At 43.1% G+C, this 26044-nt stretch overlaps 1 protein-coding gene across 2 annotated transcripts; it reads left to right on the forward strand.

Moving 5' to 3' along the window:
• Positions 1–5768: 5768 nt before the first annotated feature.
• On the forward strand, positions 5769–26044 carry LOC148542763 (zinc finger and BTB domain-containing protein 26-like). 2 transcript variants are annotated; one of them, XM_088466737.1, is made up of 2 exons: positions 5769–5944; positions 20943–26044. In XM_088466737.1, the coding sequence occupies exon 2, from the start codon at positions 21013–21015 to the stop codon at positions 22228–22230; it is 1218 nt and encodes a 405-aa protein (XP_088322863.1). In that variant the 5' UTR covers positions 5769–5944; positions 20943–21012; the 3' UTR covers positions 22231–26044. The 2 variants fall into 2 exon arrangements, with proteins under 2 accessions (XP_088322863.1, XP_088322870.1); XM_088466744.1 differs by lacking the exon at positions 5769–5944 and adding an exon at positions 17073–17115.

The raw sequence follows: 26044 nt of genomic DNA on the forward strand, positions 1-26044 counted from the left end.
TCAAATCTGTCCAATTCTCATCTTGCACCAGACTGCATGCTCCCACAATAAGCAGTAGACAGGTTCCCTTTAGAGATGAGTGGGTTCGGATTTCAGAGATCCGAACCCACCCAAACTTAGGAGATATGAGGCAGATCCGAGTCGGCTCGGGTTTTCCCACTCAGATCTCAAAATGAGTCATCATCCCGCTGTCGGATTCTCGCGGGTTTTGGATTGTATAAAAGGTGTCGTGATCGCAGCCATTTTTCATTCCTGCTGTGGAGAGTGAAAAGGGAGGGGGCTGTGAATGTGATCGCTGTGCTGTGCTGTTCTGTTGCTGACGCTGTGCACAGGGGCTGGCTACTGTTGTCACTCAGGGGCTGGCTGCTTAATGTCCATAGCGGGCGGGGCTGGCTGTTGTCCTGTCCACTCCATAGGAGCTGGCTGTTGTCCATAGGGGCTGGCTTGCTGTTGTCCATATTAGGGGCTGGCTGGCTGTTGTCCTATCCTTAGGGGCTAATTGGTTGTGCTGCTGTGTTGTCCAGGGAGTGCTCTGTCCATCAGGGGTGCTCTTTACCTCCAGTGTGAAAAAAAACAAAACTTTTTTTTTTTTGTGTGTGTGTGTGTGCGTTTTATCCACACTTATCAGCAACGTAGGTGCGCAGGGGTGCTGCCTGTGTCATTTATCAAGGGGCTTCTGCCACGTCCAGGGGTGCTCTCCCTCCCCCAGTGTGAATAAAAATAATATATTTTTTGTGTGCGTGGTTGTATGCGTTAGCCGCAACTTAGCTGCACTATAATTGCTTGGTGATACTGCTGTAAGACCGCAGTGAGTATGGAGGACAGTCACATGACAGGAGAGCAGGATCCGCATACCAGTTTTGTTGCTGCCGGCAGCAGTCATGATAACGATGCAGGGCTGTCAACGTCATCTATGAAGACCGATGCACCAGGGCTTTTTAAGTCAGGCCATGTAAAAAAATCTACTTTTACCCTGTTAAAGAAAAAAAAATCTAAAACTAAGGGCCTGATTCAGACCCACTCGCAAGCAGCTGTCCGCTCGCAAGTGGGTCGATGGTGTGCACTGCGCATGCGCACGACAGCGGGAGCTCCGTCGTGCGCATGCGCCAGACGCGACGAGCGAAGGACTTTCCTTCACTCGTTGTGTCTGATCAAAGGGGGCGTGCTGTCGATGTTGATTGACAGCACGCCCCCTTTGGTGGGCGTGCCGGGGGCGTGCCTCCCTGACGGGGGCGTTCCCAAGGGAACGCCTACCGTCAGAAGCCGGCCCACTGACATCACTAGTGATGTCAGTGGGAGTGATTTTGGCTCTGATAGAGCCAAAATCACTCCGGGCCTTGCGGTTGAGAAACTCAACCGCAGGCTCCGGCTCGCAGTGGCGATGGTCGCGATGGTCAAGACCATCGCGGCCATCAACCTACACGCTCGTATAGGCTGTCGGTGGTGACCCACAGCTATACGAGCGTCCAGGAGGACGCTCCATAATTATGGAGGACGGCCCTCATTCAGAGCGTGCGCTCTGCTCAGAGCGTGCGCTCTGCTCAGAGCGTACGGCTCTGAATGAGGGCCTAAGTCAGCTTTAGAGAAACAAAAAATTGGCAATATGCCATTCACTACACGAAGTGGCAACGAAAGGATAAGGCCTTGGCCTTTATTTATGACTGGTGGTTCTAGTTGTGATGATTTAAGCCCTTCTGCTTGTAGAAGAGGTACAAAAAAAAATAAAATTCTCTCAGAAAAGTCACAGATCCCTGAGGAGAGTCCAAGTGTGTCCGCGGTTGCCATGTGTGAGCCTGACCTTTCTAATACTGTACTTGAAGAGGATCCTCCTTCCACCATTTGTGTGCCCTCCGCAAATGTGGGGATGAGCAGCACAAGTCAAAATACGGACGTAGAAATCAAAGATGCTTCTGTGGAATTGCTCCAGGAGGATGAGGAGGATATTTATGTAGTTGGCGATAACAACAAGGATGATGATGTGTAAAAACTGTAAATCAGGCAAGGTGTCCCGGCACCCTAGGCAGCACTTCAGTCTATTAACGCCCCCCCACCCCCCCAAAAAAAATGTGTTGTGTGTCAGTAAGTGTAATGGCGCTGCAGACAGTAAAATATATACTGGCTATAGCGCCATTAGCCATTACACTTACTGACACACATACACAGTGCTGTTAATATATATATATATATATATAATATATATATGTATTGTGTATAATATTACATACTTATCAAATTATGTTCCACTGCAGTCAGCTCTCGATCCAAACATACATTCTCTTCTCCTCGAGCCAAGGGGGAAGTACTGAGGCAGCCTAGGGGGCGGGCAATTGAGTCATTGGCTTGAGCGCTGCAGGCGGCATGTGATGTCAGCGCTGATGCTGACACAGTAGGCTAGGGCAGCCTGACTGAACACGCCGGATACAGGGCGGACGCTGTGGCTGCGGGGGCCAGGGAGTGAGCACACAGTCTCAGTCACTAAAAGAGCTGTGGCCGCGGCTGGCTTTACAAATGCCACGGCCACTGTGCAGACTTCACACTTAAGGGCTCTATTTATCAAAATTACGGTGAAACTAAAATAATGTGAAAAAGGGTGTTTTCACACCCTTTTCACATTATTTTAGTTTCACCGTAATTTATCAAATAGTGTTTGGAGGACAATTCGCAAAACTATCCTCCAAACTATTCAATTCGCATTTTTTAAGTCATCAGATGGCAATTCCCATACTTGTTGTGGGAAATTCGAACTGCTCAAAATTACCAATGTCAGTACTCGGCTTTACCATATCTTCGCTAGAGGCTTCCTCAGTACAGCACTTGCGATAAGCCTGTAGCTGCAGGCAGAGAGGAAGAACAGTACAGAAGACATGAATAGACCCCAGAGATTCTTTTAGCTCCGTCTGCCCCCCCTCTCATGTCATGGCCGAGTGTACAGCATAGGCAGAAGAGCAGAGTTGTGTCTGTACAAGGGGAGTAGAGCAGTGTCCAGTCTGTTATTCTTTCAGCCTCCTCCCTCCCCCACTCTCCCCCTCTCTTCTGCCGTACAGTGTACAACACAGGCAGAAGAGTTGTGGAGACGAGACTGCAGTGTCCGACGTCCGTCCTGTGTTATGTTTCATCCCCCTCCATCCCCTTCTCTCCCCCCTCCTGCCGTGTAGTTCACAACACACAGAACTGTCAACTAGAGAGATCAGTATGTTTAACATACCCGTTCAGCGGTGCATGCACTGTACAATCCCACTGCCTGTCATTATGGGCGGCGAGTGGTGCCCTCCAGTGGCCGGCACCCATAGGCAGAGGCCTAAAGCTGCCTAATGGTGGCACTGGCCCTGGTTGTTGCCCATGGTGGGAAAAATCCCATTGTTGCCATGCCTGGGCAAAGGACCAAAAAATCCACTTCTCGTGTGGAATTATTTCCACCCAAATCCAGACAACCTTTGCCAAGCCATTTGTAACCATTGCCATGTAACAGTGAGTAGAGGTAAGGACCTTAACCATCTAGGAACCTCCTCCCTGTTACGTCACTTGCAGCGCATTCATCAAATTGGAAAGGGTATTTTAAATTCTGAAACTTTGGGGATAAAAACCGAACAACAATCAGTCCAGTGTCACCTAGCTGCTCCCTTCTATCTGGATCCAAGCACCTGCAATCTCCACCATCAACATCTGCATCATCATCATCCTCATTCATGATTGGAAGTAGTCCTGCATCCAAATTCATACGGACGACTGACTCCGCTCCTATCCGTGATTCCTCAGAAGGATCCTTGAGTGCTACGCCTGTTGCTGCTGCTGGGGGTGGATCTGCATCCCAGAAAGGGACCAAGAAGACTACTACTAGTAGTAATTTAAAAAAATAATTTGTGTACTATCTGACGCTAATGAGGATGTTGATGATGAGGATGTTGTTTGCATAAATCAGCCACCAGTTGCAGCAGTTCTTGCTCATGATAAAAAGAAAACCAGAAAAGCCACGTCTTGGGTGTGGAATTATTTTAATCTAAATTCTGACAACAGTTGTGAAGGCATCTGTTCCATTTGTAAAGCCAAAGTTAGCAGAGGAAGGGACGTTAACCATCTAGGCACCTCCTCCCTCTTACGTCATTTGCAGCAAGTTCATGCAATTTAACAAAATTATAATAATTTGTAAATTAATATCAGGCAGTCCAGTATCAGCTACCAGCAGTTTGGACCAGCATATGCAATCTCCACCACCAACACCCTTATCATCAACCTCCTCCTTAATAATGGAAGGTAGTCCTTTCAAAAAAAATGTTTTGTAGGGCCAATACAAACCAAGGAGTTTAACCACGAAAGTGTCAGTCCTAGTGGCTAAAGTGCTTGGGGCCTGATTCAGACCCACTCGCAAGCGGCTGTCCGCTCGCAAGTGGGTCGATGTTATGGACTGAGCATGCGCACGACGGAGGGAGCTCCGTCGTGCGCATGCGCCAGACGCGACGAGCGAAGGAAAGTCCTTCGCTCGTTGTGTCCGATCAAAGGGGGCGTGCTGTCAATGTTGATTGACAGCACGCCCCCTTTGGTGGGCGTGCCGGGGGCGTGCCTCTCTGACGGGGCCGTTCCCACGGGAACGCCTCCCGTCAGAAGCCGGCCCACTGACATCACTAGTGATGTCAGTGGGAGTGATTTTGGCTCTGATAGAGCCAAAATCACTCCGGAGCTTGCGGTTGAAAACCTCAACCGCAGGCTCCGGCTCGCAATTTCGATGGTCGCGATGGTCTCGACCATCGCGGCCATCACAAAGCACGCTCGTATAGCCTGTGGGTGGTGACCCACAGCTATACGAGCGTCCAGGAGGACGCTCCATGAAAATGGAGCCCGGCCCTCATTCAGAGCGTGCGCTCTGCTCAGAGCGTACGGCTCTGAATGAGGGCCTTGGTTTGTTAAACTGTGCATGTCCTTTTTAATAACCCACATAAGAGTGGGTGGGAGGGACAATTCCATCTTGCACCTCTTTCCTTTACATTTTGCACAATTTGGGGCATTGCCGACTGACATTATTATAGTTTATTAAACTGCCATCCTGTCTAACACTGCTGTGTGGCAATGTTGCATAGATGTCCTATATTTTTTTTAAACTGCTGTGCGCTTGTGCCGCTGCTCTGTTGCTTACTTTAACCAGCCAGCTCGCTGCAGCCTTTGGCCTGTATTGGTGAAAAATAGTGAAATCAATATTGTGAGCTGTGAGGTGGTTACAAATGCCTAGAAATGCCTGAAAATGATTGTTATTAAGGTTAACAATACTGTAGGAACAAAAACAGGCCCAAATTATGTGGTTTTAGCTGTTTTTTGGAAAAAATACAGATCCAAAACCAAAAAACATGGCGCGCATCTCTAGTTCCCTTACATAGCGCGCTATGAGCCTACCCTACCCTATGCTTAAGATGGATATGACCCAATCTGCGCACACAGAATTGTCATTGAAGAACATGTATGTCACACTAACAGTTACTGCAACACGATTCACTTTATTATTCTCAATATTTTTTTTTTCTTTTTCTGTTATTTTCTCCCACCCATTGTAACACACAGCCCTCTCATAGCCCTCTTCTGTTGCTAACTTGCTACAGCCTTATTCTCTGCATATTCCTGCTACAGTGTGTGATCTCTAGTGGCCCTGGCAGAGATGTTTAGAAAAAAAAAAAGCCAGCAGCTGTGTGTAGACAGGAAAGATAAGGGAAGCAGGCTTTAGGATCATGAGGCATCCAGAGCCTTGCTATGAAAGACGCAGGCGCCTGTCTTGTCATTATTATTCTAGCATAGTCTTATATAGCAGGGGGCACTGACTGTGAGTAAGTAAGCCTTTCCCATGGCCTCTCCACGTACTGTAACAATAGTTGCCCTCTCAATGGCTCTTGGCCTTTTCTTTGTTTTCATGGGAACAATTAAACTGACACCCAGGCTCAGCAAGGATGCATACAGCGAGATGGTAAGGAGAGAAGGATAAAGATGGAAGAGCTAGGGAAGGTGTGGTGGGGGCACTGGTGAACAGTGGGTGGGGGGACAATAATGGTTAGAAATGACTGTATCCTAAAGTGTATTTGACACAATATTTAGCATTTTCTGCAAGCATGTTATTATTATTATTATTATTATTATTATTATTATTATTATTATTATTATTTTATACCGCTCCACCTGTATCGTTCCTGTTTCTGCTAATCCTATCTGATTGTAGCCTAATATTATGCAATATCCTATTTACATGTCACATCTTCCTGAAGTAGTCAGACAGGATTGTCATTCAGCTGTTAAGACTCATACTGTAGCACAGGAGTCAGAATGCACAGAAGGTTCCTGGTGTCCAAGCCTCCTATTAATTACATGTAATATTTCCTCTATTTATCAGCAAAATGTCAAATTAGCAGTCAGGCCTGTATTTAGTCAGTTTCAGGCACTGTGCATGTCTGTGTACAAGGTGCACAATCGTTCTTTATGCATTATGTCACAAACACGGCTTCCTTTAGGTACTGTATGCTGCATCTTGGATAGCAGTCACAGATTTAAATGTGATTGTCCTACCCTCCCCCCTCATTCTCACTGTCTTGCTACAATACGTGAGCTTCTTTGTTCTAATGGGCCATTAACCTCTGCAGAGACCAGCTAATAAGGGGAGAATCTAACTATTAATTTTGATTTTACTATAATATCAGATGGAAAAAAAATTATTCACACTTAAATACATGTATCAATAATTGCTGCCATTTCTTTCAGTCCATATAGGTGGGTTTATTATTAGTGCTGTCAATTTAAATATCTGTCCTATGTATGAAACAGCTCTAACAGGGATAGCGCTTGTGAGAACACACTGTCCCTGCGAAGAAGAAAAGGGACATTTATGTACAATCATAATCACAGTGCTGGTTCCTTCCTGGCAGTCTTAGGCCCCCCTTTTCTATATCCTTCCTGGCAGTGTTACTGCGCATATGCAAGCTTAGGTCATGCCTGGGCACTCTGAGGCCTGGAGGAAGCAGAGGGTTCCAAATGGATCCATCTTCACAATCCAGACCCTGGGCCTGATTCAGAGCCGCACGTAAGCGGCCGCTCGTTCGCTCCGAGCGATGTTTGCCCAACTGCGCATGCGTACGGATCGTAATACGCATGCGCGAACCAGTCAGTGCGGCAGAAAATCGTTTGTTCGCTAAATAGCGAATGCCTGCTAATATGAGTGACAGGAGGAGGCGTATGTGGGTGGTAACAGGGGAAGGTGCTTGAAAACGGGGAGTGGAGATCAGAACGCAGGCGTGCTTAAAGGTCAAAACAGGCGTTTTATGGGTGTGCATAATTAATACAGCAGCGTCACTGACCACGTCACTGGGTTATTTTATAGCCAGAACTGCTCGCAAATTTGTGGTAGCAAAAACCAACCACAAGAATAGCGAGCAGTTCATACGCTGGTTGATGTACTCGATTAATCTAATAAATAGCGGACATGACGTAGGATGCGAGCGGCCAGGGGGCGTATTTTTCCAAAAAGCTACCGCAAGTTTGGTTCGCTCATTCAGACCTAGAGGCGTGAACAGACCGCAAAGAGCGAATGGTTCATTTGAATAGCCACCCCTAGTTTCTGGACGAGCGAGCGCTAATTGCGTCCGGCTCTGAATCAGGCCCCCTATTCCTACAGGAAGCAGAGAAGCTCAACTGGCTAACATATGAAGATGGCGTTAGTTCCCACAGACCAGCTCTGAAAACTTTCACTTAAGAAACTTAAATTTGAGAAAAACATTGAAACTCTTGTTTCTGCATGTTTAGCTAGCGTGGGGTGCTTGATACATCATACATCATAGCTACACGGTGCATTATCTGTCTTATGTTCCACTTTGACTATGTTTGTGAACTCATCCTTTTAATGAGAGACATAAACTATACAGTATTTTTTGTGACAGATTGGGATAGGGATGGACATCGGATACTGGGCCTGATTCAGAGCCGTTCGTTAGAGGCAGTACGCTCGTTGCGTTCCGATGTTGAGTAACCGCGCATGCGTCGGTGTTACACTGCGCATGTGCGTACGGCAGATTGCGATTTTTTTTTGTGTCGTTCGTCAAATAGCGTACAGGAAGTGACATGTCAAATGTGATTGACAGAACAGGCCGTTTTTGGGCAGTGACGGGGGTGGAGATGGAAAAACGCAGGCGTGGCGAGGCGTTTTTGGGGCGTACATACATTAACAAATGCGAACGTCAAATGTGTTCGTACCAACTCATACGTCACTGGATGATCCTCTTTCCCTTCAAAATGCTCGCACAGCTTAGGGGCTGGATAACTCGACCACAGTGGCGATGGCCTTCTCCTCCGTCCCGGCACTCCACGATGTTGCATCGATTAATCACGGCTTGTCAGAAAGTCAATTAGTGTTGGATTGAAAACCGGCTTGGTATGTGTTTTGAAAGCAGTTTTTTTGGATAGCACAAAACCGAACGCAGGTGGAAATCATAGCTGCTAATGTCAGGATTACACAATCAATTAGCGTACATTTGTGGGGGTGTATTTTGGCCGCAATGTGTTCATTTTTTGGACTATTGTAACAATAATGTCATCATGTTTAGGTTTGGTCCCTCATTTTGTGCTTGCAAGGTGTTTTTTCCTCCTTAGGTAATGTTTTAAACGTTCCTTAACGAGCAATTTTTTTACAATGTGTAATTTTTTAGTTTGAACGTTGTTTGTTGGCTTGTGGGCCCGGATTAAAAGTAACCCATTTTTTCAATAATGTCAGAATACAAAGTCGTACATTTCTGGAAAATTTATTTTTTATCCACCCAAAAAAAAAAACACATATTGAACTCCAACATTTTGGGCAGTGTTCCACAATATTTATTAATTGTGCAAACAATAATTTTTGGGTAAACGTAAAAGAAAAAATTAAAAACAATTCACAAGAAAGGAGAGGGAAGTTTTGGCCAGAAAGGAATATGAGGCAAGCACAGAAGGAGTGTGGGAAAAGTAACCAATGGTGTCACCGTTTTTTCGCCCGTTTGGCTGGGGGAGGGAGGGCGCCAGACCGGGTCCGGGATGTCATCAGGCTGGCCTGTCCAGAGGCAGATGTTGTGGCCTCGGGACTAGGCACAGGGCTAGGCACATTTGGAGGATTGGCTGATGTTGTGCCAGAGGTGGAGGATCCTGATGTTCCGGCAGGAAGGGAGGTCGGCTCCACCATGTGCTGGCGAACGAGCTGCTCCAGGGCAGTGGCGATGTGGATGTTGGCCCTGGTATTTTCCGCCAGGGCCTAACCAATGGTCACGTTGGCCGCAGCATTTTGCTCCAGGGCCTCAGCCACCCGTACCAGACTGGCGTCCATCCTCTGCAGAATCTCCGTATGGAAATCCGATTTTAAATTGAGTTCTGTGAGGAGGGACACTGCCTGCGAGGGGGATTGCCCTGGACTGGCTTCTGCAGGGTCCTCAGCCGGATGTACTGGTTCCTCCCCTGCAGAGCCAGCAGAAATTCTGTGGCCAAGGCTCCCCTCTGGAGCAGACTCATCCGCCTGTGTCTCTGTTGGAAAAATGAGAAAAGACTCACATTAGAATCGACATATTGGCACAATAACATTTCAGAGTTGGTGACATCACAACATTTACCTGGGACAACATGAGGAGCCGCAAAGTCTGGCATGTCCGTATCCATGTTGGACACGCCAAACACCTCTACAGGCTGCACACACCCCTGTGCCAGCTCTTCTAAATCAGTAAACTCCAATGACACAGGGGTGGGACCTCCACCTGTCCCCCTTGCATGCCTAGCCCTGTGTGCCATTTTTTGTTTCAGGCGATATTTGAAGTCTTGCCATCTGTGGGTTAAATTGGAACCATTACTTTTTATTTGATTTGGTTTTAGGGTGGTCAAGTGTTTACTTACCGCCGTTTGACATCCCGGGCTAGACGGACATAATCACCCACCCTATTGACATCCACGGCTACCTCTTCCCACATTCTCCACTTCTGGCTTGCACTCATATTCCTGTCTGCCTGTGGCAGGATGTCCACACACTTCTGAATCAAAACCTCCATCTCCTTTCTTGTGAATTGTGGCTGCCTTTTCTTTTTGGCAGCTTTGCCCGGAATACTGGGCCCAGCAGCCTCTTCCATGTCATCCTCCTCACCTATTTGGGTAAATTTGCAGAATTCTCAACTTCACAACTTGCACAATATTATGTTTATAATTAATCATTGAGTCAAAATGCATGAAATACTTACCGCCTGACTCTTGTCCATTGTTTCCCTGGTCTGTATCCATGTGTGATCTTCAAACTAGAAATACACCAGAATTGTGTTTTTGTCTCGTGACGTATTTATACATGCGTCCTTATTTTGCGGCCGCATCATTGATTGTGCGTTCCTCTGATCTTTACACTTCACTTTCACCTTTTTTCCATTTTTCGTGTGATGCCCTGGGGATGGTCCTTGGCTGGATTCTTTTGGGGTTCCCTGCGTCTCGGACGTAAGTCCCATATACTTGACAGATCTGCAATCGAGCTGCATCTTTCTACACAGTCGTTTGGATTTGCAAAGCCACTGGTTGGTGTCTCAATACAATTCTGGGCAGCTGTGACAGTTGGTTCATACAGATTTGCAGCAGCAGCATTAATGTACATCCCTGAGTAAGGCCCAGATTCCCACAGACATCATACAATGGATAAAGGCTTCCTCCCCCCTGTGGATTCAACAGGCATGAATAAAACCAGAAATGTCTAACACCTGATAAATCTGTTATTAAGCTATCCACATAAGACTCCATCACAAGATGGTGTGTGCCTTTAAGTATTCATAGCTTTAAATGTATATTACAAATACTGATTTCTGCTGAGCTATGAGCTGAAGAACCTTGAATTGTACAAACAGATAGTGTTATGAATAAGACTGTGTATCCTTACCCCCCTAACACTCCCACATGTACAAATAACAATGACTGCTATAGTGAGATATAATGTGTGAATATTCTGATATGTTGCAAAAGTAAGAATGCTGTGCTTTATATTATTGTATGACACGCAAATATAGCCAGAGGGAATCTTAAAGCCAAGACTGATGTTGTGTTGATTCCATCTCCTGAGATCTCAGTAATGCAAGGGTCTGACATACACTAATGAGCTTGGGCTGGTGATTAATTACAATAGATTGGTTCCGATCTATCACTTGGAGGTTCCACCGAGATTCCTATCCCTGATCCGAGGACTGACACGTCGGGAGTGACCGGGACAGTGGATTCTAGCTTAAAACCCGGGATGAGTAATTTTGCTCAAACTGGACTGCGCATTTTTGGGAAACTCCTGTGTCTGTCTAGGGATTCAGGTACGGAAATCTGTGTCTCAGACTCTTGTTTTCTTGTTTTTGTTTTGGGTTTTATTTTATGGAATGACATGTCCAATGAATCTTTACAAATGTATACAGATTATAGTCCTTATAGATTTGAATATGAACAAATATATTATTGTGTTTAACAGTCTGATAATTTGTTTCCCTGATTAGCATAGGTATTGTCCCTTGATACATCTTGTGATTTTTATACTTCCAGAGTGAATAGACATAGAAGTACATTTTGTTTGTTGGTAGGTTGCCATATTGATGGAGATTATCTTCAGACTATAGTATTGGGATTTGCTTATAACAACTTTGCTAATCAATTTACATCCCAAAGGTACGGTAATAGTGTGCCCAGAAATACTAAGGAGACCCACTTTAGTAGCAGAAAGGATACAAAATAATCTGTATCTAGTTTCTTCCTCTAAATAGAACTACCTCACAGTACAGAGTGGAGTTTAGGTAAACCCACTGGGTAAAGTTTAGGTAAACCTACCAGGTACTGAGTGGAGTTTAGATAAACCCACTTGGTAGAGTTTAGGTAAACCTACCAGGTACTGAGTGGAGTTTAGGTAAACCCACTTGGTAGAGTTTTGGTAAACCTACCAGGTACTGAGTGGAGTTTAGGTAAACCCACTGCGTAGAGTTTAGGTAAACCTACCAGGATAGAGGTTTGTAGAACCCACACAGAGCAGAATTTGGTGAAACCCGCAAAACAGGGTTTGGTGAAACCCGCAGAACTGGGTTTGGTGAAACCCACAGAATTGGGTTTAGGAAACCCACAGATATGGGTAATGCAGACAGAAAATTTTGTCCAGCTGTCAAACACCCATGGATATTTTACATACAGTGTTAGGTCCTGGGGTGACAGAAGGAATGGAAATGGCACACTTGACCCAATTAAATTACAACAGATATGTAAGTCATATGGCTCCTGCATAAAGAGTAACAAACTTGAAGGCAAACTTTGAGTTAGCTAAAAGTGTTAAACAAGATCTTGTTAGACAAAGAGTCACAAGAAAGGGAATAAGAAATTAATTGTATGTACCTTAATGATTATTTTGAAGTAACATCTGTAAGGACAGTAGGTCCAAACTTGTTCAGTAAAAAATATTGCTAAAAATAAGTAGCTATGTCCCAATATAAACTGTAAAGCATGTGATGATTTGGAATTGTGGTGCTGTAAATTGTAGAGGTTGTAAACTGAAGGTATCATATACTGAACCCAGAAAAGATACCAGAAATTAGAATAAGAATAAGAAAAATACATAGATATGTGAACATCCTCGATTAAATTGTGGAGAGTGCTAAATTGTTTATGATTAGTGCATGTAAAAATTGCAAAAGGTAGATTTCAGAAATGTGTTAAAATATATCAGTTTAATCCTATGTGTTTGGGGACACCCATACAATGGAGTGGTTGAGTTTTAAAAGAAACTTTGGGCCAAATGTAATAGGGTGAGAGTTTAGAAAATGTGAGAGTTTAGCAGTAAACTCTCACATTGGATGAGTTTTATCTTCAAAATGGGAAAACATCTGAATAAGATTTTAAATCGTGAGAGCTTTTTAAATCTAAAAAAACATGGAAGTTCGCTCTGTTACTTTGTTTTTGGACTCTATTACATTAGCAAAGTTTAAAAAGTGTCAGAAACTCTCACTTTTCTAAACTCTCACCCTATTACATTTGGCCTAAGTTTTGCTATTGTAAATTTGAGAATTTAAATAGTCTCACTTTAAGAAATTCTGAAGGGAGGGGGAGTGAGTGTTCAGAAGTTTGTGCAGAAAATAGTGAGCTTACAATGCAAAGGACTTTTAGAATGAAAATGTCTGATGATTTGCCAAAAAGTAAACAAAATGTTAAAGTCCATAAATGAAAATTAGTGAGCTTAAGAAGTAGTTAACATAGAAGATACATAAATTATGATGTATGTTCAATGACATTTAAATGTGGTGTTAGTAAGATATTCAAAGATTTGAAAGTATGACATAATTGTTCACAAAAGGCTCAGTGAAAAATCTCCATGTATGCTGTGTTTTGTCTTACTGATATTTTTCTCCGTAAAGAGAGGAGTGACATTCCATAGGCCAGCGAGCAAATCACAATTGTTTTTACTTTTGGTATGAGCCTTTGTTTTGTTGCAAAAGTGTTTTTATTTTTGCTATTGACCTTTGTTTTAGTGATACTACATAAATATGTATGAATGTTGTACGGTTATGGTATTACGGGGACAGTGTAAGTAATGCTGTCCACCTCTTCCTTAATCCTGTACAAGGATTTATTAAGCTGTTATTTTCATATATGTTATCCATAATGAGTAAGTTGGATTGTAACATTGAAGTGTTTACAAGTGTTTAAATCTAACAATTATTGTAAAGGTAACATTAATAACATAAACAATCATAGGAAGATAACCCTAAGATTCATCTACCTCTCATTATGACCAGTCATAGAGTCCTGTAATATATTGTACCCATCTGGGGCTGCTAAAAATGTTATTCAGTTCAAATGAATCTCACCAGAACATTAGACATCCCCTGTAGTTCCGGCCACTGGCCTGGATGATCAAATACAGTATTTACAAAAGACAAATCCATTGCAGATTATTGTAAATAATGGTGTAATAGTCTCAGATGACTGCCCACTTAATCTTTTAGAGGCAGATTTCTGGTCAGCATTAAATGCTACAATAACATACAAAGATGGGGAAGTGACTTTAGCTCATTAATGTTGTTAACACTGAAATGAGATGTTTGCTAAGGTCCCTGATATGTTATGGGCACAGGATAAAATCGATATAAGGCTACTACCCATTTAAATTAAACTCAAAGCTAACATGTGTGGGCAGTTAAACAATACCCTTTCAGATCTGATCAAGTAACCAAATAGGTAGAAGGTTACAGGTTTAATACACTAATGGTACCTAACCTGGACACCTTGTTGAAAGGCATACCACCCACCTCATAGTGTTTTACTGCCTTCTAGTCCCTAACAAAAGAAGCAGTATGTTTAGTCTAAACTGCCACAAGGGTGTGCTGCAAGTTTTAATGTAAAAAAATTGACTGTTTGCCAGTGCAATCATAATCGCTATACGATATGTGGACGATTTAGTGTTGATTCAGAGCAAAATTGTTTGCATAAAACAACAGTATTACTGAGTATTCTGCACAAGTAAAACAAAATTCTAGAGTATTTAAAGATAAATTACAATCCATACAAAAAAATTTTTTTTTAGGACATCGTAAATCACACTTCTCTTTCTTTGTAAGTTTTAGCTTAGTGTGATGATTCAGAAAGCCGATGTCCAAACAACCTAAAGCCTTTTTGAGCTAATGTACATATTGTAGGGAATGGATACTTTATGTAAACAAATTGTAACTTTTGTATACTGCAAATAAGGGATTGATACAATAGAATTCCCTTACATTAACATATGAATAAATTGAAGTTTATCATGTAAAACAAGATATTGTTGGTACATCAGCATTGGTTTTTCCTAATTATAGTATGCCATTTATACTGTTTAGTCATGAGTCTTACTCACATGCTCAGGGGGTCCTTGAACAACCACATGGAAAATCTTGTCACCTAGACACTGTTAAGTGCTGACATAGTGTTAGGACACCCCTTAACCCTTATAATAATGGTTGAATCCTTCTTTCGCAGGTTTCAAAAGATGGAAGAGTATAGTGATAATATACAAGTAAATAGTGACAGTGTCAAGAAGGACACTGAAAATATACAAATTTTTGATTGTATTGAACTAATGAAGCAGGAATCATTGTCCTTATTTAACTTTTTAAATGTTTCTTTTGAAGATGGAGTTCCATACACAAGGTATGTTGGCTACGTCGGAGCACTGTCTCCTGCATTCCAGTTATCCCAAAGGCTTGTAGTGATAAAAATGAGGGTACACTTGAGAGACTACACCCGAAGCTGAAGACAATAGACAGGTAGACCAGGCCGCACGTGTTGCTGCCATAAGTCACTGCTCCCAAGGGCAACCTACTTATGTGGTAGATCCCGCCCCCAAGATTGACTTAAGTACCCTCACAAAGCTCCAGGTACAAGCTCCAGAGGCTGAGAAAAGCAAAGCTAGGAGCTAAAGATAAATAGTGTGTGGGAGAAGGTCAATGTTTAGGTCTACCAAAAACACTTTACCCAGTTATGCCCAGATAATATATGGTGTGGTGCACTTGGGAAAGGATACAATGGTGGCTATCACCAACTGTAATTGGCTAGCTCCGGGTTGTGCACACACAGCCTAGGCCTTTATAACAGGATGGCTAATATGTGCATTAGACAATCCAGGTAAGACTGTCCCAAACCCTTTGAAAAGTACTCCCCAGACTCTGTGTTCCTTACAAAGGATACTAATTGATTTTATAACACTGCTCAAATGTTCTGAATGTGATGTCCTCTTGTACAAGCCTCATCAATCACTAACCCGGAGAGTAAGCATGTTGGAGGGCTGATGCAAAGACAATGGTCAAGGTAATTAAGAAAATTATTTTCTCCAGTGTGTTAAGGAAATCATAATTAAGGTCATCTGCAGATATGGTGTACTATGTATCAATCTTATAGAGACAATTAACTAAAATACATAGTTAGGTGTTTTCTTCTATTCCAGTCCTTTATCTTGATACAGGTATCCACTGTTTACAACCAGGAATTTGGATGATAATTTGGAAATATACCAGGAAGGGTATTGAGTCCAGATTTGAAAGTTTATTCCAAAATTCATTTATTTCAGTGAAAATTCATGGGACGGACACCTGAATATATGTCTCCGATTGCAAAGTCTTCATCCGAGGGGAGTTGGAGTAATTTGATATTGTGAATAGATACATGTTCCTAGGCCCCAAGCCTGACAAAGGCTTGTGGAAATGTATATTTTGTTTTGTTATAAGTTTAATTTTAGCTTTAAAACTTTGAGTTGTTATCACAAGTATTAAGCTGAGTAACTGCATATATAGTTTTATATGAAGAGATGAAGCAGTAAAAATATCTAGACTCAATGTATAGTATGTTCACCATATAGAAGCTTTAGCCAAATTGATTAATAGTGTTGCAAATGAAATATTTGATGTACTTAAGATGATCTCTAATGAACTGCAAAGTAAAGGGTATAGGACAGTTCAGACTGATCTTTGAGTACCTTACAGCTGCTTAATAAGATATGTGTCTTACAGTGAGACTAGCCTGCTGTAATGTATATAGCTGATAACCTTTCTGACCTGATACATAGACACGTGAAGAAAATCAAAGAACTGAAAGACCAGTCTAGGAAAAGACATGGTAATCTAGAGTATGATCTTGATGATAATGAATGGTTTTCCAAATTAAACCCAGTTAAATGGTTTAATGAAGTCAATAGATGGATATCAGGAATTCTTTCAATTATTGATAAAGGTTTAGCTTTGTTTGTAATCATTTATATTATTACAAAATTCGCTATTTTTCTGATTAAGAAGTTACTTACGTACGTAAGTAACTTCTTAATCAGAAAAATAGCAAATTTTGTAATAATATAAATGATTACTTGACTGTTGTTTCTCCAAGGAAAATACACTAAAGGCCTTGATGATGACTCAAGTCTATGATAGCATCTGTGCCTAAGACAACATTCCAAGTTGTACTATTTGTGGAACCAGCCTCATTGAGGATGACAAGCAAACATGTGGACAATGCAAGACTATAATCATTTCCCTGAATATTCATGACAAGATGGACTGAATAAAAGACAATTAGAGACTGAGGACTGTGGACTTGCTTTATGGGGAATGGATCAATGCATAATACTATGTAAGGGTACCTGTAGATGGAACTTATATATAAATGTACCTATACTTAGTATAGCAAGATCGTGTTCCTCTTAGGTAGATAGTATAGAGTAAAGTTATGAATAAAAGATGGGAAAAATTATAAATCTATTTAGCTATCCACATAAGACTCCATCTTGTCACAAAATGGTGTGTGCCTTTAAGTATTCATAGCTTTAAATGTATAATATTACAAAGACTGATTTCTGCTGAGCTATGAGCTGAAGAACCTTGAAATGTATAAACATACAGATAGTGTTATGAATAAGACTGTGTATCCTTACCCCCCAACACTCCCACGTGTACAAATAACAATGACTGCTATAGTGAGATATAATGTGCGAATATTGCAAAAGTAAGAATGCTGAGTTTTATATTATTGTATGACACGCAAATATAGCCCGAGGGAATCTTAAAGCCAAGACAGATGTTGTGTTGATTCCGTCTCCTGAGATCTCAGTAATGCAAGGGTCTGACATACACTAATGAGCTTGGGCTGGTGATTAATTACAATAGATTGGTTCCGATCTGTCACACCTTATACACCATTTTTCTGCATATCTCCCATTTATGCTACATTATCCCATTAGTGTATTATACACGACATCTAGACAATTCCCTTAGATGCACCACCATTCAAGTTGCCAATATTTCTTACTACAGGTCATATGAAACGTTTTTAAATAATTGAGGATGTGCAGGTTCCTCAGGTGTGCATTAACAGATAGACAGTAGAAAGGTAGACAAGATAGACACCAGATGTTAGACAGTCAATAGGTCGACAGGGACAAAAGGTCGACACACTAAAGGTCAACATGTAAGGTCAACAGGTACAAATTGTCGACAGGGTCAAAATGTCGGCATGAAAATGGTCGACACATATATTTTTTGCTCACCCTAACCCTCCCTCCTGATGCCTAACTCTAAACGTCGGGGTAGGTGCCTGACCCTAACCGTCGCTTCTAGTGCCTAACCCTAACTCTCCCTTCTGGTGCCTAACCCTAACCGTCAGGTTAAGTGTCTAACCTTAACCTAAATAATGTGTTGACCGTTTCTGTGTCGACCATCTGACTCTGTCAACCTTCTTACATGTTGACCTTTAGTGTCAACCTTTTGTCCCAGTCGACCTATTGACTAACATCTGGTGTCTATCTAGACATTGTCTACCTTTTTACTGTCTATAGTGCGGCACCCACCCACCCTGTGATTGAAAAATGCCATGACAGCATGCGGGATGGGGGGGGGGTATTGGTGCTCTCGATTGCCAGCTGCTCTGCATAGCAGGACGGTGGTAAATGGATGTTGTTTACAGATCAGTAGAGTTGCTGGGGCAGCCCAGGAGCTCGTAAAGCGCAGATTCGGTTAAAGCACTTTGTCATCTGCAATTTACAGCAGAATCACGCTAAATTTGTGCAAAAATGGATACTTGTGTACTTTATGGACTCATTGCAGAGAGAACCCAATGACTGTTTTAAATGGTACTTGTGTACTTTACATACACAAGTACCGAAAGTGTTCCCCACCTAAAGAAGAAAGTTTTCCCCTCGAGGGTGGTCCCCACCTAAAGAAAGTTTTCCCATCATGAGCTTGCTGCGCTCGCCACGCTTCGGGCTCGTCACAAGGTTATATCCCCCCTCAATGCCCACTTGGATGGTAGGGAATGACGCTGGACACTGGGAATGACGCTGGACACTGACGTCAGGGTCCTCTCCGTGAAGGGGATTTAACCATTACCATGATTGATAATAATAATGAGTGTAGGACACTTGGGTTCTCTCTGCAATGAGTCCGTAAAGTACACAAGTACTCAAAAATGTGTGAATTTAGCGTTGTTCTAGGTGTGCCAGTGTGGATGCAGCTTTATTTATGTAGTTATTATTGAACCAATTTTTTATTGGATCCGGATTTTTCAAACGATTCTTCTGTATTTAATATGGATCAGGCTTTTTCAGTGACTCTGGCATTTTCTATGTATTCAGTAGGATCTGGATTTTACTCACACCTATGACCCCCACACCAGTCCTTTACAGCCCCAGAAAGCAGATATTTTAATACAGTATACAACAAAAAGTGAACTTGATCACAGTGCAGCCATGCAAAATGTGTGTTACATGGGGATGTAGTCATGTGACCGGTATATGGCATTCCATGGCTGACCTGATACAACAAAACAGATCACAGTCCTCCGTTGCTGGGAGGTACTGTATAGTGTCCTGCCTGTGATGGTTGCTCCCTCCACCTATTACAAATGGCGAATAGAATAGGTGGCAGAGAAGAGCATGCAGTACCAGTACACACAAAGCTCAGAGAGAGCGGGGACACGGACTGGTGATCACATGACTGCTTGCAGTGCACAGTACACTACACACAGATAACAGAGGAGAGGGGGAGTTTCACAATAATGTCATTTCCGGCGCGACTCTGCGTGAAGAATCTGTAGCTGGAGGCAGCGCACTGAGCGCAGCAGTAACTGCACACTGGAGAAAGATGGATCTGTGTATGATGTCTCTGCCTAGTCTGAATGGAGAGAAACATAAATAAGCCGGCATGGAGTGCAGTCACAGCCAATTAGGAGTAAGTGGCTGCAAAGGACAGTAACCAGATGAAAGACTTGCATAGCTGACTCCTTTTCTCAGTGTGATAGTTCCCTTTTCTGCTTTTCCCACTTGTTTTCCAGCTGTAAACTAGCTTGGATTAATTAGAGTTAGTGCTATATATACTTTTGCAATCGGACAGTAAATGGGAAAATCAGAAAACACTGATTCAGTTGACAGGTATGGAAGTGTTATTATTGTTTGTGTCATACAGGGTATGACTTTTACTTTAAGGCTGCACTTAATGATTGAGAAGCATTCGGTTGTGTGCTTGGTACTTTTCATCACAAAGGTAACTGAACAGCGCTACATTTTCATATATAACATAAGAAGGTAGAAGACCCCTTTCAGCTTTATTAGGACGTTTAATTTGGTAATAAGGCTGGTGAAGCAATTAAACAGCATAACGTTCTGGGAGGCTTTGTAAAATGCAAGCCCTTCAGTTACTTTAGTCCTATTTTATATTGTTCTTTAGTGGGTTTCAATAAGACCAAGAATATATAGTGAAGTAAGATTGCTGAATAAGTATGGGATGTGGTTAATATACTGACACCCGGGATGCCGACTGCCGGGATCCCGATCAGTGTGGGAAGACTGACGAAGGAATCCCGACATGGCTGGAGATGCTGACGCCGGAATCCCTACAGCCGGCATCCTAAACGTAATCACAGCGGGGTCGGGTAGGTGTTCGCCGTGGGGGGGGGAGTTGAGGTTAGGCTGCAGGATGGGGAGGTTAAGGTGAAGCACCACCGGGGGGAGGTTAGGTGTAGGCACTACAGGGGGAGGGTTAGGCACTTACCCGGGAGGGTTAGGGTGCGGGGTGGAGATGGTTAGTTTCTGGGTGCAGGAAAGGAGGATAAATAGGGCAGGGAAACAGTACTTACAGTTCCCCTGACAGGATTGTAAGCATCGGGTTATCATACCCAACCCATATGTATATATTTTTGTCCTATATAAGTTAAAAAAAATTCTTCAAGTTGTCCTAGTGTGTAATCTATTTAGGAGAACTGTCTAGGATTTGTGGTATGGAAAATATATGTAAGTAAATAATTGTTTAGTATCACTATGGTTTTGAAATCTTGCAGAAAAATAATGGTTTGGGTTGGGTTTTTTTTCTCCTCACTGTATTTGTTTTTCTACTGTATAAGTGATGAGAAAATTGCAGGTTACTAAACTTTTTGTATTTTTGAGTGTTGCTTTTTCAACTGTTTTTCAGATGAAATGAGCCATGCTGCGAATGTGATACTCAACTGGCGGGATAGGTCCTCAGTGCTACAGAACCAAAAATGTGTGAGAGAGCGGGAATGCTCCACTTCAAACTTGATAATCATGGGGACTCCATGTTGGGGAGAATGAATGCTCTTAGAGAACAGAGCAAATTCTGTGATGTCACTGTGCATATTGATGATGTCGAGGTACCAGGACACAGGGTGGTGTTTGCAGCTGGCTCCCCTTATTTAAGGGACCAATTCCTGCTCAGTAATTCCCAGGAAGTTCATATTTCCATACTGCAGAACTCTGAAGCTGGCAAACATCTGCTTCTGTCCTGTTATACTGGTGTCCTTGAGTTCCCCGACATGGAACTCGTTAACTACCTAACAGCCGCCAGCTTTCTGCAGATGAGTCATGTGGTAGAGAGATGCACACAGGCCTTGTGGAAGTTCATTAAACCTAGGCAAGATCCAGAGAGGAAGACTGAAGAAGAAGAAACCAGAGGAGCAGCGGATGTTCTAGAGCCAGAAGAGGATATTGAAGACTCCCTGCAGCCAGATTCTCCAGTTGCCAGCAACTCTGAAGACAGCCTAGACAATGACGACATCCAGATTGTCAAAGTTGAGTCTATAGGCGAGGCATCCAGTGACAAGGCAAAGGTAAGCCAAAGCCAATATATACCCTCGGAACAAACTACTTTACATTCCTTGGAGCCTCAGCATTCCCTTATTAATTCTACTGTAGATAACCGTGCTGGAGAGACGGACAACAATCCTACACACAATTATACCGTGTCTGATAACAGCAGTGACAATATGGGACCATCCGTTAAAGAACTTTTTGGTCCCAGCAATAGGGTTTTGGACAAGACACTGCAGTGGCATCACCAGTGTCCCAAATGCACTAGAGTATTTCGCCATTTGGAAAACTATGCCAACCATTTAAAAATGCACAAGCTGTTTATGTGTTTATTATGTGGAAAAACATTCACACAGAAAGGCAACCTGCACAGGCACATGCGGGTACATGCAGGCATCAAACCCTTTCAGTGCAAGATATGCGGCAAAACTTTTTCCCAAAAATGTTCTCTACAGGACCACCTGAACCTGCACAGTGGGGATAAACCTCACAAATGCAACTACTGTGATATGGTCTTTGCACACAAACCTGTACTGAGGAAACACCTTAAACAGCTCCATGGCAAAAACAGCTTTGACAATGCCCATGAGAGGAGCACTCTAGACGTCAGTTTGGATTTTGATGGTTTTGCCAGCGCCCATGATGGAAATTAAATAGGAGCATTTTGTTTCTACATTTTGGGATTCTGCACAGTCAGGTGATGCTGGAGATTCCACTAACATTTATTGAAGTGAAAGATCTTATTGGCCAAACGTAACACTTGTTCACATTACATATTATTGTGAAGGCATAAATACGTCAGTAGATGGACGGCTTGTAGAGGATGACTCTACAGCCTAGTTGCATTGTGCCATACATGTTCCTATTGTCTGTTACCTACAGCCACTTCATCTTTTCTTCATCTTCCCATTGTACATCAACATATGCTCCTGTAATTTGGTTCGTGGGTGTTCCATCTTCTCTTTCACTATCAGTATAAATGTTCCCACTTACACACAACAGGACATCATTCCTAAGCTTCAGTCCCTAAGATATATATAGCGGTTATTTATAAATAATAATTTTAGTACATTTTAGTCATGTTGCTCTGAAATTTTAAAATATCTGGATCATAACAGATCAGATAATTGTCCATCTATATATTAAAAAAGTGTAAATTGTTGCTCCTGTACAGACAGGATCACAATGTGTGGCTCTCTTGAGTTGGACGGAATTTGCGTCTGAATTCCAAGCTCAAAACGTGCTCAGTAAAAGGTGCTTAGCTGGCAGAGCTGGCCGCAGAGATGGGAACATTCTGCTCTGCAGTGTTGGCCTATGCTGCTGGTGTGAACAGTAGTAATTGCCTGAGTTACGCCAGGAAATGCGGCTTCAGAGTGGTTGTAATGTGAAATTACAAAACCCCATATAGGGGCTGATACAGACAGGGACGCAATGTCAATGCAGTGGAGCGATTTTTATGAGTCACAGCTACAGAGGCCCCAGCTTCTTAGAAGAGTCACTCTGTCTGATACAGCATAGCTCTACTCAGAGGTTCAATGTGCGACCCATATTTTCCCTTTTGTACATAAATGGCGGATGTCAGACGCCTGAGGTGGTCGTCTCCGTGCACAAGACATCAGCATATTTTCTCAAGTTCTCTGCGTACGGAATCTCAGTCGCGATAGCATTTGCCTCCATCTCTGAATCAGGCCCCTATTCCATGGGGTAAATTTACTAAAGTGAGAATTTTTAGAAGTGATTTTTAAAAGAGATGTTGCCCATAGCAACCAATCAGATTTTAGCTATTATCTTCTAGAAGGTGCTAGTTAAATGGTAAGTAGAATCTGCTGTGGGTTTTTTCCCACATCTGAAATTCTAGGAGGGAGTCGGGACCGTCCGAAAAGGGGGTGTGGCCTAATTGTAAGGGGTGAGGTCTGATGACACGCCTCCGTTTACATCACTAATGGGGCGTGCCCAGCATCTCTGAGATGCTGGGCAGCCCCCGGGCTTCCCCCCCATACTCTGAATAGATGCTGTGCGCATGCGCACGGCATCTACTATAGCTCTGCATACACGTTGCTCTCAGCGTGTATGCTCCCCCCCCCCATCACGGGACAATGTGGCACGCGGGCGGGACAGTCCCAGAAAAACGGGACTGTCCCTCTAAATGCGGGACAGTTGGGAGGTATGAGTGGATAATCCAAAGGCCCCTCATTCATTTCAATGTGTCATCACATGAACGTTAGGGATTTTCTAGTTGAAATTATTTCAGAATGCCAATATTATATCATCCCTAAAATCAGAAATGAGAGACCGGCTTCTGATTGGTTTGCATCATTCTATGGAGACATTAAGGGTGGTGCCACATTGGGAACCAGTGATCTCCCATCTTGAGAAGCAGCGTGTTTTCATCATTTGATATTAAAGCTTGCACATTCTAAATTAGAATTGTGTATTATATTTTAAATTTTTCCCCAGGACTACATGAAACTTAAAGCTTCATTTTGCAGAGAGCTAGACTCTGGCATTATTACTATCGCTCTGCCCGTTATAAGAAGCCCTCTTGGAAGCTAGATGTGTCCGCATACACTGTGGCTCACGTCGCACCAAACAGCCTTTCTCGGCGCTCCAGATCCAGGGTGACTAGGCCGCGCCGTGCGTTTTTCTCGCTCAAACTGCGTCTTATTTGCGACTTTGTACGTGTTTAAAACTATTTCTTCTTTAGTTGAAGTCGCATCCCAGCGTCCGTAGTACAGTGACTGTTGTTTTGCTGCGTTTGTAATGCATCTAGGACGCAAAAAGGAAAGAAAAATACAGCACGCTACTTGTCTTGTCTCAGCTGCGACGGGCTTCTCAGCCATCATCTGTGTGCCACTGTAATGCACAAAATGGGTACAACAGTTCTAAAGAGAGTAGGTGACCTAATAATGAAGAACTTCATTATTTTGTTTTGCGCTTCACCTTTTTGCCTATTGGACACCTAGGGGTCATTCCTTTTGGCCAGGAACGGGGCGCGTTGCCGTTGCAACAGCATGAAAATGCCGACAACAGAACCACAACTTGCCCCCCCTCTCATCCCAATCTTGCCCCATACTCATGGATTTGTCTACGCATGCCTATAGAGCTGCAAACATAAATCCTCCAGTCTGGAGGTTACATAGTGTGGCTATATGCTGCGTTTAACTCGCAGCTAATAGGATTTACCCCATGGGGTAGAGGTGTTCAACATGCGGCCCTCCAGCTGCTGTGGAACTATACATCCCAGCATACATCCCAGCACAGGATGGCTACGTGTTGAACAGCCCTGCCGTAGAAGCTGATGTTAAATGCAAGCTAGACGTAATTTCTTCCACATTGCAAAATAAATGCATATATTTGCCTGTCTCCAGAGTTGTAGGCATCTATGCAGTCGGACAGGAATGGGATTGAAATGCCGGCGGCTGTTTAGCCGCTGGTTCAAATCCCGACAGCAGATGGCCTGATGGAGGAGATCCCGACAGAGGTAAGTATGTTCCTTATACCTAACCCTCCCTTAGGGGTGCCTAAACCTAACCCCCCCCTCCCCACACCCTAAACCTAACCCTCCCAGGGGTGGTGCCTCACCCTAACCTTCCCCGGGGGGTGCATAACCCTAAGTCCTCCTGGGGGTCCCATAATCCTAACCCCTCCCCCCATCCCCGGGCTAAGTGTAATACTTACCCCTTCAGCGACGATCGGGATGGCGGGGGTCGGAGTTCCGGCATCAGTATTAACATAGGCATTCGTATTTTGACACCTATATTAAATCCCTTGCCGGGATTTCACTGTTGGTTTGGCCGCGGTCTCATAACTACTTACCAGTCGGACAGCCCCTATGAATACATATAATTTTGTGGTTATTAGTGCGCACTTACGCCAGCCCTATCCCTGGTGCAAAAGATCCATCTGAAAACTGCTGTAATACACCTAAGCACAACTCCCCCTACCATGCCATCACTAGACTATGCCTAAGTGTGAACGGCACTTTACCACCCATCGTCTGCATTGTTGTATACTCAGTGCCAGATCATGCAAGACACACATACATACATACATACATACACAAAACCATCTTGTATTTAACTCTGCATCAGCTCCTTAGCCCAACAGACACCACCATGCAGCCTACACCACATCAAGCACAGCTTTACAGTCTTACCAAGGCTTTCTATCAAATCTGTATAGTGTGTGTGTGTGTTTGTTTTTTTATTCTTTCTAAAGCTGTAGAATTGGTTCTCTTCAAATAATATAGTGTAGATGTGCAGGGGGGTGAATAAAATTCCTGCTTATCACTTTTTGTATTGGTGTTATACATACAAAGTACAGTGCAGTTCGGCAGTGAGGGATGTTGGTTTACAGCTAATACCTTTGATGTGTTCAGTCTGTGTATAGTTGCAGTAAGCCTAACTTAATTAAAAGTATTGTTAAAAAGAATACCCTGTTTGGAGTGTTAATGACTAACTTCATTTT

This window comes from Taudactylus pleione, unplaced genomic scaffold (assembly GCF_031769625.1).
Source record: "Taudactylus pleione unplaced genomic scaffold, aTauple2 ptg000009l, whole genome shotgun sequence".
NCBI classification, from domain to species: Eukaryota; Metazoa; Chordata; class Amphibia; order Anura; family Myobatrachidae; genus Taudactylus; species Taudactylus pleione.